This window comes from Bufo gargarizans, chromosome 1 (genome assembly GCF_014858855.1).
Source record: "Bufo gargarizans isolate SCDJY-AF-19 chromosome 1, ASM1485885v1, whole genome shotgun sequence".
NCBI lineage: Eukaryota > Metazoa > Chordata > Amphibia > Anura > Bufonidae > Bufo > Bufo gargarizans.
In genome coordinates this window covers 468,018,287-468,031,702 of record NC_058080.1, presented here as the reverse complement: position 1 = coordinate 468,031,702, position 13,416 = coordinate 468,018,287, and the positions used below count along the sequence as shown (strand labels likewise).

Sequence of the window (13,416 nt, the reverse complement as noted above, 5' to 3'; positions counted from 1 at the left end):
GCCCGAATTAGGGTTGTCTAGGAGGTGACCTGTTGCTTCTCTAGTTTCCAGGCCCATTTCCTGTTCCCCTTCCCTCCTGTGTTCAGTGTGGAGTCCCCCCCCCCCCACACACACACACTGATCGTGACAGATGGATCATGCAGCCATATTTAAAAATTAGTTAAAGGAAAGACAATTACCTACCCAGGTCCGTTGGTGAGATGTATCCTAGAAACACACTATATACTGTAGGATTTTCTTTCATTGACATCCATCATAAAAATGATGCCAAAATTAAAGAGGAGACACAATACCCTCTTTGAAGAGTAATTAATGCACTAAGATGTTGAGTTAGTGTGGTAAGATTAGAAGTAACTTTCCGATTTTAATCATGGTAGTAAGGAAACATTAAAAGAGTATTCTGGTTACGTTAAGTGTTCCCCTGTCCACAAGATAGGGGATAGCTTTTAATTGGAGTCCTACCATTGGGACCCCCATCAATAATGAGAGCGGAGGGCCAGTACCCCCTGCAGCACCTGACATTAACTGAGCGGCCAGTCGGGCTTATGCGTGGCCACTCCATTCATTTTATGGGAATTCCAGACACAGGCGGGTATAAGCGCCCAAAGAAATTAATGGAGAGGCTCCACGCATGCTCGCCCAGCCGGTCCATTCATTTCAGAGGGCTGGTATGGGGTTCCCGTATGGGGATCTCAGTGGTAGGACCCCCCACCAATCTAATAGTTATCCTCTTTCCTGTGGATGGGAGATAACTTAATGTAACCGGAATATTCCTGTAACCGGAATATTCATTCATAACTGCTAGCAGTTATGAATGAATTTCTAGCAGTCTGCAATGAAGCTCCAGATGGGTATTAACACTTTGGGGTATGTTCCTGCACAGTCTGACACTGGCAGCACTGATTGGATTACATGAGGAATGCAAGTATTTGCTGTCAGGAAAGATTACAGGGCCTCTTGTAGAACATATCTGTCATGGAATGCTGTGGATCTGTAGGATATGAGATTCATTAAGGAGGCATGTGACAGTATTACAACCCCAATTCAAAAAAAAAAGTTCAGATGCTGTGTAAAATGTAAATAAATGCTATTTTTATGTGACATGGTAGCAAATTGTTCCTCCATCTTTTTTTTATTTATTACCACTTAATATTTCAGCCTTTTTGTTGTCCTGTCCCAACATTTTTGACATGTGTTACTGCCAGCAAGCTCTAAGGCTCCATTAAGATGTCCGTAACGTGTTTTGCAGATCCACGGATCCGCAAAACACGGACAGCGGCAATGTGCGTTCCGCATTTTGCGGACTGCACATTGCCGGCACTAATAGAATATGCCTATTCTTGTCCGGACAAAGATAGGACATGTTTTTTTTTTTTCGGGAATGGAATTGCGGACCCGGAAGTGCGGGTCCGCAATTCTGTATCCGGGCAGCACATCGTGCTGCCCCATAAAATGAATGGGTCCGCATTCCGTTCTGCAAAATGCGGAACGAAATTGCAGACGTGTGAATGGACCCTAAATGAGTTAATATTTTTTTTTCATGAAATGGTATAATGTTTCACTTTCCACATCTGATATGTGTTCTATGATTTATAGTGAATAAAATATGGGTCTATGAGATTTGGAAATCATTGCATTCTGATTGATTTACCTTTTACAGAGTGTCCGAACTTTTTTGGAATAGGGGTTGTATTTTAATTCCAATCTTTTGAACTGTAAATAATAGAAGATTAAAATGCACAGTGACACGGAAAAGTGGATTCAATTAATAGCCTGCCTTTTACTTTTATAATATATACTAAACTATTTGGAATGACCATTAATCCTCCACATCATTTGTGATTGATTATTCATTTTTGGCCTCTGTTTGACCTGCTTACTATCAGTGTAAGTTTTTCACAGGACACAACAGCGTGGTAGACTATGCTAATGTACCCTCTAAAAATACATACTTAGTATTGCTCAAACAGTCCAAGGTTTAACCTTTAGGTCTTTGACTCATTAAAGGGAAATGGAATTGCAGAGGAATATGTTTGACTACTGTTTCCATGTACAATATTTAAATGTATCCGCACAGCAGAATACTCCACAGAGAGCTAAAACATGATGAATGGCCACTAACGGAGAGAGTAATCCGGAGGCTCATGATTATGAACAGTTGCATGTTTCAGTAACAGGATGCCTTGTTGGTTCTCTGAGTTCCTGCTTATTGCTATTGATTTATATCCTGTGTATTCGTTACTGACATTGCCTGTCTTGACCTTATTTCTGCCATCTAACTGCCTCGAAGGCTCTTCATCTACACATGTGTGACCAATATAGGCAGACTAGCCATGGACTCTACAGGGAAATTTCCCAGTGGGCCGATGCCCAGAGGGCCACCAAAACCTTCCTTTTGCCCACCATCCAGGTACATAAAGATCTGATGCTCTCAACATTAATTAATTAATTTAGGCAGCATTTTGTGCTGCACTGTGGTATTGCTGGCCCTGCCTATTTGTGTTGCCCCGACTTCTGGGGAAGGTGGGGTTCTAGGGCCACTTAAGTTCCCAGCCCACCCCTGGTGACCAAATTCATCCTGCACATAGATCCTACTCACAAAACTACAATTTTGCCTGCATAATGATGTGTTTCAGCTTTTGACATAGGAGACTATCAATAGAACTACAACTTGGGGGTTCACTCTGGAAAAGTCCACAATTCCATGATTTGATAAATTGATAGAGGTAAATGGATAATCTCTGTGACACCCAAGCCAAATCCAGTAGTAACACAGTGGGACCACATCCGAATTTATTACATGTACACACACACATCACTTGCATTTCATGTAAAAAATGTTGGGGAAAGTGCATTCCAAAAATATTTTTTCCATGTCTTGCATTAAAGAGGTTTTCCACATGTCTGATATTGATGACCTGTTCTCAAATGGATAAGCCATCAATATCAGGAGTATAAAAAAAAACCTTTAAGACATTTGGTCATCAACTTTTCCCAATGCTAGATTAAATAGATCGATAGATATGGCGTTTTTAAAATGAAATCTTTTCCTTTTAGTAGGGAAAGCACCAGTGATTAGGTTATTTATTGTATTTGAATGTACATATGTATAACTAACAATTTAAAAAATATTCTCCAAACACTACTTCATACTTCAAATTTTATTTCTGCAAGATTCTTTATATTCATAACAGCACTGGAAACATTGAACCATGGAGGCACAGATGATATCTGTATCTGTATAGTGAGTAAAATAGATGACAGTTCCACAATAAACACAGCCTGAATGCTACACTGTCATATAATATCATGCGTGTGTTAAAATTAGCCATTCATGTTACATTTTCAATATATCCAATGGTTTATGTACATCTCAAAGAATTTGTGTCATTTGCATACATTCAAAAAAATATTAAAGCTGTATATTATTTTATTTATTCTACACTTTATTGTTTTTACTACCAAAATAAGCATTTTGTACCAATTTTATAGCATAACAATCATTGTCACCAGCATTCTCTATGCAAAAATGACTGAAAAACTACAATAAATATAAGGGTAAAAAATTGGAAAGGAATTCATTGTTGAAATCTAATATTGCTTAATGGCCTTGGCTAAATCTATGCAAGGCGCTTACATATATCATGGCTTTACTGTTTTTTTATCCATTGTATAATAGAGAAAAAATCTAAAAAGAAACTTAACAGTTACTCTAAAGGGTATTAAAATGACAAAACAATAAATAAAATGTATAAAAATATAGAACATCAAAACAAGGAAACATTTTTTTTTATGCTTTAATACTTTGATAATTTTTTGCTTTTGAAGTTCTACTCCTCAGCCATTTCATCCTTTTATTTACATATTCAGTGCTTCAGATCATTAGGACTATGCTGCTAATACATACAGTAGATCATGTGAACACGGCTTTTGCTATAATACTACCAGTGAACGGACAGCAAGTGCTAATAGCTTTCCATCAAAACACAAAAATATCACAATAAATAGAAAATATATCTTCATGCCAGTCTATAATTGAATAACGTCAAGATAAATATAGTGTAACCGTTGTGTAATCTGTGACAGTTATATGTTCAGAGTACAATGCTTTCAAATAACGTAAAAAGAGAAGCGGCACCAAGTATTTACAGATCCAGTTCCAGGATTCCACCACACACATGGCTTCTTACCAACGAAGAGTACCATCCTTATATATAGATGAAGTGATTTTTGTATGCTACGGCTGTCCAACTGGTGGCATACAAAGCTATCTGCATCCTTAGAGACCTCAAAGACTAAACTGTTAAGGCCAGTTTTCCATCTCTGTTTGGTAAATCTGGTAGTCTTCTCCAGCAGAGTTACAGACAGGTTACCGTATCTGGCATAGCTGCAAACCGCCAAGTGCCACTGGATTTCTATTCACTATAATGAGATCTGGCAGGTCTTCTGCCAGAACAGACTAGTGGATTTACAAAACAGAGATGTGAACAAAGCCTTACAATAATATTTAAGCCTCAAGAACATATAGTCCTAAGCATTCAACTTGATACTCCAATGTATTTTACTAGTGATGCAACTGTAAATGTAGTAGCCAAGTGGCAAATTTTATTAACACCCTAAAATGATACATAATGCAGTGTATATGCTCAGACCTCAAAGCCAGATCTTGTGCTTTAAAATACATATGTCGTATTTAGTCTCTAGAGTTTTAAGCTGCGTGTTAAGCTGCACTACGAGTGATTACTGTTTAAACGATATAGAATGCAGCAAATGTTTTTTTTGGCATGGTTGTACCAAATATCTCAATTGTGCTTAGTTATATCAGTATATGTATATGTTATATTAGTTTGTATATTGTGCCTATAGTAACACCATTACCACCATGGTCATGTTCAGGGGCAAAGCTTGGATTTCTTTCATCCGAGGTAGAAAATTACATTTGACCCTTCTAGACAAAGTAATACACACAAAGGTCTACAGACAACTACTATTGCTGGGTGCCAACCCTTTTCTCCTGCACCATGCCAAGTCAGTCTGCTGCAAAAATATATGTATGCCTATTATTAAAACCAGTGCTAACCAGAGTTCCCTCTAAGCTGTGCACTTTGGAAAGTAAAGAGCTAAAACAACACAATAATTAGGAATGACAGGCCCTATAACACTGCTGTCTACAGGATATGGAATTTTTTACCTCTACAGTTTTTATAGAGCACAACATAGAGGGAGTAGTGGTGCCATCCTTACCCAGTACCTAGTGCATATGCCCCTCCAGAACCTCTCCCTACTTACAGCCTGTGGTTAAGTTCATAATTGAAAAGCAAATATTTGGACTGAAGTACCATAGTGCTAATAACTAGAACAAATAATCAGTGCCTTATTGTAGTTTGGACTAGAAGGTATTCAGTAAGTATAAAAAGCAATCATTCATTATTATAAAGATACAGTCATTAAAAACTAAAGGTCAACTGTAAATAATTCCAGATGAATCTGAATGCATTAAATGAATGTTATGCACGCAAAGGAGAGTTTAGATAAAAAAATTGAAGAAAGGGAAGTTCTTGCATCTCTACAACTCTGTTTGCATCTTTGTTCTAATTTCTGGTATTCTGTTCTCTCATAGAAGAAGAAAATGATGCTGTTTTGGATCCCATGACCTATACAAATGGCGCCTAATGGAACCCACTTACTTACAATGCGGGCCTTTAGGTTCCCTCATAATGTATTTTTTATTTTACAGAACAAAATAGTCCTGCATACAGTGCTATTTTTCTGGCAAATGTTGAGGAATCTCCAATGGAGGATTGTGCCAAAGGCTTCCCAAAATGCCTTTGACACAGATGAAAATAGAGCCTAACCAGTAGATAAGAGTAACTGTTGTATCCATTTTTGTTTCAGTTAAGGTTTCTTTCACAGTAGTATTATAATATCCGGCAGACTGTTCCGGCAGAGGACCAGCCTGCCGAAGTTCACCGTCTCCAGCATACCTAGATAATACTGGGAACTGCCAGATCCCAATTGACTACAATGGAATACGACAGGAATCCAGTCACTTTCCGGCATAAATGCCAGCTTTTAGCTTAATAAATACTGCTGGTCCTACAGCCAGCATTTATGCCGGAACAGGCTGCTGGATTTTTTAACCCCAATGTGAAGTGTAAACTACATAAAAAAATAAAAAATAAAGTTCATTTTATTAGATACACAGCCACAGGCTTCTATAGAAAAAAAGATGATCCCAAAAGTGCATCAGTTTTGTCAACTTTGCTTTACTGGATGGAAAAACGCAGAAGTCTGTGCTTTTCCATCCTGCAAAAAAAAACTATAGGCTATAATAAGATCCCGACACTTTCCTGTTTACGTTTATCGCATATTTGAAATGAGCCTAAATCTAACATCTCTTATATTCCTGTACACACAGCTTGTGTTTTCAAACCCAGTTGAAATGCAGTGATAAACATGCCATAACTGTGGTTGATACCCTTTGTCTAAAACAATCACGCTTGATAGGTAGATGCCACCTTGGTCTAATTTGTTTTTATCTGGGATATTAATTAAACTTGTAATGCTACTTTACAAGGTGGAAAACCAATTCTTGTTGGTATTGCTAGCTATTTAGAATCATATAATAAATAATGACGCCCTTCACGACATTGTCATACCCACTTTTTATATGAAATTAGATTTGAGAAATTTGATTTAAAAAAAATGTAGGTTTACTGGATTGACTGACACATTTTGTGGAAAAGAAACACTAGAGATGTTGATCACTGTACTTGGCAACTAGACAAAGCAATGTAACAAACCTCATGGGTAGTAGCAATGGCCCATTTACCTATTGTGTGCCCAAAGCTTTCCGTTATAATATGCTTAGGGTGGAAAATAACAGAATTGCTATAAAGATCAACAGAATATAAAAAGGCAAAGCAGCATTCCATCCGCTTTCCATTATTTTGGACAAATTAAAAAAGTCCCGCAGACAGGACTTTTTTTTTAAGCTTAAAATAACGGAATGCTACAACGGAAAGATCAATGCGAGTATGAACTCCCCCTAACTTATAAAAATGATTAGATTTTTCAAGAATTACAAGCTCACAGTTTGAATTTGGAGAGCATTTCAATATGGCATATGGCAGTATATGGTGACCATAGCTTTTTAACTGGAGGACATTACAGTGGTTTAGGGACAACATCCTATTATAGGCCACTATATGGCAAAGTTTTAAAATTTGCAAGAGTATTGTATACAATGAAACTATGAATGTATTACTATGAACTCGGCAGTGTGGTGGACATGTGTGGTAGAAATGGATAATTGGACATTTAGCATGGGTTTATAATGTTGGATGTAGGGCTTTTATCAAGCTTGTAGAAATTGTCCAAAATGCTGTCAAATAAATTATAAGCTGCTTCATTTGGAGTACAAATGCTAAAGACGGCCTTTCTCAAAATACATATATAGTTTGAGAAAAAGTCTGTGTGCTAAAACATTGCTTATACTTCAATTAGTGGCGCCCAGACTCTTTTGCAAGCTGGATTTTAGTTGAACCCACCCCCAAGACAGCACGTCACAGATGAATCTGGTGCAGATATTTGGGTTTTTATCAAAGATGATATAGTATAAATCTGAACAATCCACATATACTAATTAATTGAATATCTATAGAAGCTGGGCAGCACTGCAAATCTATAAAATGTTAGTAGGAATTCACTGTTCTATGAGTCAGCAGTATACATAAATACATTTAATATATACATTGCAGGGAACAGATGAGGTACAGGATGGGGCTGCTGTGCACCTGTACTTTTTGTGAGGAAATGCTCTCCTTTGTGCAAAATTGGCGATTCCTCTTCTAGGACAGTTAAAGAGCACCCCTCCTGACATGTCTCAGTAACTAGCTGCATTCTACATGCACTAGCAATTCTGAAGCATCTATTCATATATACTGTAATTCTACACTATTCCGTTTCTCACTTATTGCTAGTAGATACAGTACTTTACTTATAAATCTTCTGGATGTTACAAGTAGGGGATTGTACCTTCAAATTTTTAGACTATCAGCACTGATTGAACAAGGTCAGACTGAGCAGGGACACCCCACCACCACCACCACTCATGACATCCAGTTTCATTATTACCCCTCTTGTAACATAACTGAGGCAGTGACAACACAGAGGTACGTAAAAAGATGCTTCAGAATAGTAATTGCATGGGAAATCAAAGAAGTTACTAAAACAGACATCTCAGGGGAGGTAACAGTTCCTCTTTAAGGCTCTTCTACTTTTACATGGCCTAAGAAATGGGACAATATTGGAGAAGATCATTCTTGAAAACACTCCATCCCAATAATAGCTTTGTTTAAATGTCCCACTGATCATCTGATGACCAAGCAAACTCATTCATTAGATGATCCATGTGTAAACAGGGATGTACCGGTGGCATACAATGAATTTGTATTGGGACTAAACAGCAATCACAGTAGCCATAGGTTTTCCACATAGAGAGAAGATGATTGCAGCAATCACCTCCGCTCACGATCAGGGAATTATTGGCTCATTCCCGACAATTTCCTTGGCATCAGCCCAAATTTACTTTCTGAATTTACTTTATGAATGATATTTCCAAGATACAATATGTACTTCTACAACAGCACTTTGACCCCACCTCTCCACATATACAGTCAAGAAGGGTCATATATTAGACAGTTATATCATGTCCCAATGCAACTTATGGAACACCTCTTTAAGAACGTGCATGGCTGACTTATTGTTTCCTACTGATAACCACAAATAGCACATTATTATACCATGAGAAGCTGTGCCAAATAATAAACTGCTCTACTGCCTGTGTAGTATGCAAGGTATACATGTTTTAGAGACAGTTTCTGCACTGAATATATGGTCCGATGAGCTGACATTGACCTTACCTCTTCCCCCATGGATGAGGTAATATTGGTAATCCAGGGAGACGTTCACATATCACTCATCCCCTGTAAGAGGGTGAGCAAACCGTGTGCCCTCCTGTGCCAAGCAGGAGAGTTGTGTGAATCAGCAAAAAGGAGTGAACCCCATGTTAATTTTGCTATAGACCTCTCTTCTTTATCTCAGTTGTCACTAGATATATGCCGCTTGTATCTTTTTTGTTGTTGTGTTTTTTGTTGTTGTGTTTTTAGTGCATGTTTCTCCTGTCAGAAATGCATGGCATATAAAAGATTTTCAAGTATCAACATTCTGGATTCATTGATTGTGGAAACTGAATGTGCTTTTCCATAAACTACTGTTTCTTGTATTCCCATGATCATTGTAGCTTAAAATATTAAAAGTATGGAAAGTCCAGGATGAGAGCAGAATAACCTTTCACTGTTTATGGTACCTGCAATTGCTGATCATCTTTTCCACATTGTGCACTCTTATTGTACAATAAACCTGTATTCACATGGAAATATATAACTTTCATTTAATGTCTTGGATCATTAAGATAGATCTTTCGTTATGATGGCTTTTCTTCCTGCAATATTGCAAGTGTAATAGGAGATGTTCTGATATTGCGGAATTTGCGAGAGTTTAATGTCTGATACTATATAGTCATCTTACTGTTGGAAGATGACTGCTAATGGCCTTTATGTGCAGTAGTTATTCTGGAAAGAAGCCATCTTCTTAGCTGATATGTCTAAATTGGCAACATCTAGTATCTCTTCATACTCTTCATTTCTTGAGCTGCCTAACTAGATGCTAAGATTAATATTCCCAGTATAGAATTGTTGGCGGGTTAAAGTTGCTCATGTGCCTATAAAATGGATGTGTTCACCAACTAAATGCATCCATCACATGCCACTGAAAGTTCAATAAGGGCTTATTCACATGTCAGTGATTCACATCCATGTATTGTTCATTCTCTCCACGGACAACACGGGGAGCCATTAAATTGTATATGTGTATTAAAATGTCCATGTTTTTCAGCAAACCTTTGGTCCGCAGGAAGTACACAGGAGCATGTACTACTTTAGTCCTTGCAGATGCAAAATTTGGAGGCAAATTGGTCTGAGTTTTTGCGTCTGCAAACTGAACAGAGACATGTGAATAAGGCCTTAAACTGCTTTAGTTGATATTTTAAGTCACCTTTGAAAACCATTTTACAGTTTACATTTAGATATGATCTACATGTAATGTTAAATAAACTTGGAACTGCTTTGCTTCACTTATCTTGTACTGATCTTGATCTGATCTTGTACTGATCACAGATGTTTTCTCGATTATGATGGCTTCTTCTAGTTTTGACTTAGTTCTGGCTCATTATACACAAAGTTGCTGTGCTGAATTTCATTCTGGGATGGTCAGCCTTACATAATACAAGGTGGGGGGAGGGGGGGGATTAGTTCCATATTAAGTGATGTCAGACACCACCAAACTCCTTACCATTGGTCTTGGTGTCTAGCAGCACTTAAATGGACCTAGACACTGTTACCATACTCCTTACCACTGGTGCAGGGTCAGACTGGGCTTCATTGGTCCCACCAGAGGAAATTATTTTTGAGGCCCAACCCCCACATCATCAATAAAGTCTAGTAGCTTTTGATTTGAAGAAACAGAGTAGACCCTAGTGGCAATTTATTGTCTCCAAAGGCAGCAGCACCAAATGTTTTTTTTCTGGACCTTCGGGACCCACTATGGTATCAAAGCCTGGACCCACTGGAGGATCCTCTGGTACTCTGGTGGGCCAGTCCAACATTGCACCAGTGTCAGGAGGTCCTGGTGTCTTATTTTATGGCTCAAATTTTCCTTGTTTGCAACCATTTTAGCATCCCTGCATTCAATTCTTGCCACATTTTTAAATGAGGATGAGAACAATCCCAAAGCAGCCGCATGTTCGATAGAAGAAAAAACTGTTCCAGCTGAACAATTTAGCTCAGTCAGCAAATTTGTGGCAACTAGAAGAACCATTCATTAAGATAAAGATCATTACAAAATAAGCAAAGTAAAATGATGCTCTTATGTATGCAGTGAAAACAGTAACATGATCTTCAGAGGTGACAATACAGTTTGTAGAACATTCATGTGCAATGCATGAATGTGTGTATACTGGCTACACATCAGCACATAGTCTCATCCCTGTAAAAAGTATTTGGATAGAGAAACTTTTTGTTAAGGCAATAAACATTAAGAAAAAACAAATACACAATTAAAACATGTCTGGCTATGTGTATATAATTTTTATAAAATATGCTCTAAAATGAATACAGCTGTAATATGGACATGACCTATCATGCATGAAAGGTACATAGTTATTTGCACTTAATATTTCCTTAGGTAATAAACCCCAAATGTGCGAGATGTGAAATCCGGAGTCCCGCGCTACCATAATATGCAGGATAGTTTAATATCATATTTATCTTATTATTATTTGTACTGTATATGCATGGCTATCACATGCAATTTCAAATTTTCAGTCTCTATATATAAATAAATAAAAAAATTCTAAATTTTCCACACTAGCATTTCTAGCAAGTTGCATGCTGGAAATGACAATTAAGTCCTATTAAATGACATTGAACAAGATGAAATTGACACTAAATAATTTTCAAGTCTAGTCATTTCTACCTCAAACATTTCTTGAGGTAAAACAGTTAAATTATGTGCCATTTATTTCCGGATGATAAAATAGTGCATTGCCAAGTGTTGTGCATGCAGTTTCCCTATCATCTCCAGCGCTGCAAGGTTAGAATAAATAGACTTTTACATGACAACACATTTGCCTTTCAGTTTTTCTTTCCTTTTTTGCTGCTTGCTTTTCTTGCCATCTATCTGAAGGCTCACAGTCCTGCGTTTCTCAAGGTTCAGAAGCTCTTGAAACAACTCCTTCACATTGTGGTTCATCTTGGCAGATGTCTCCATGAAGGCACATTTCCATTTTTTTGCTATTGCTTCTCCATCCGAGCTGTCCACTTCTCTGTTTTGGCTTTCATCACTTTTATTTCCAACTAACATGATAGGGATGCTCTCAACATCCCCTTTAATCTGGCAAACCTGTTCATAAATTGGCTTTAATTCTTCCAGGGACTGCCTGCTGGTGACGGAGTAAACCAAAATGAAGGCATGCCCCTTTGATATAGATAGGCGCTGCATAGCTGGAAACTGGTGGCTTCCAGTGGTGTCAGTAATTTGCAAAGTACATATACTTTTGTCGCAGCTGATCACTTGCCTGTAGGTGTCTTCAATAGTTGGTATATAGCTTTCTCGAAATGTACCTTTTACAAAGCGCAGAACCAGGGAGCTTTTACCCACACCTCCAGCTCCAAAAACTACTACTCTGTAATCGTTACTTTGCTCAGGCATTTTCACAAGTAGATCAGATGGTTTTCTTGGTTAAACACCTAAAAAAATACAGAATGTTTTAAGTGGTTAATTATTCATTATTATTATCATCATCATTTTGTTTGATTCAACTAAATATATATGCAAAAAAGATCAAAACAGATTTTTTTTTTAGTAATGTCAAAAAATTACACATTTGGATCAATTCATCAGTCACAAACATCAAATAGACTCCAAGTGTAGCTTTTTAATAACAAGGACTTTAATCTTTTTGTGTAGTACCTAACACAAAAATAATACTCACTTGCTCCTCGCCGCTCCATTCGGTTATTTAACCGCCAGGCTAGGGGCAGGATCTTGTGCGACGCTGCCAGGGGCATATTTTCAATTTTTATGTATGGGGCCCCATGGACACACTAAGCTCCACCCCATTGCACTATTCACTTCTCCTTCATCACTTTTGCTAAGCTCCACTCCAACTGCCTGCTAAGCTCCTTTCTCAGCTTTGCAGTTCAATCTAAGCACTTCTGCTACTTATGTACAGCCAGGAAGAGCTCACCTTACCCCCTAGGCCCCTGTGCAGATGAACTGGCTGCACAGGCAGTATAGCTGCCTCCTCAGTCTTTTTTTAGCCATCCACTTGTGGCTAGCAGTGGGCTCCCTGATGTCTAGGGCCATGCAGTGAAAGGAGCACCTTTACTTCCCTTGGGGCATACCCTGATGCTGTGGCTCCTGCCTGATGGTACATGGGTGCCTTTGATGTAAGGTGTTTGGATTGATGCAAGGCAGGGCATTTATAGTGCAATGGCCAGCACATGGTGTAGGAGTCAGGAAACCAGGCGAGAGAAAGAAGAATAAATGTATTTCTTTACTGTTGTGTATTAATGGAGTATTAGTACATCCAATTATAGCTAAACACTGTTCCAATTGTGCACAGTGCAATTCTCTCCTCTTTCCTCTTTATCTTGCTAAAGACTCTCTTAATACAGGCATGCTCAACCTGCGGCTGTAAAACTACAATTCCCACAATGCCCTGCTGTAGGCTGTTCAGGCATGCTGGGAGTTGTAGTTTTGCAACAGCTTGAGCATGCCTGTCTTAATAGAATC

The 13,416-nt window shown here is 38.1% G+C and overlaps 1 protein-coding gene across 1 annotated transcript in view; it reads right to left on the bottom strand.

Moving 5' to 3' along the window:
• Positions 1–3,146: 3,146 nt before the first annotated feature.
• Positions 3,147–13,416, bottom strand: part of DIRAS2 (DIRAS family GTPase 2) — a 54,516-nt gene continuing 44,246 nt past the window's right edge. The window contains exon 2 of the mRNA XM_044273366.1: positions 3,147–12,368. Coding sequence (XP_044129301.1) covers positions 11,731–12,330 — 600 coding nt within the window. The 5' untranslated portion in view covers positions 12,331–12,368 and the 3' untranslated portion in view covers positions 3,147–11,730. The remainder of the gene's footprint in view (positions 12,369–13,416) is intronic.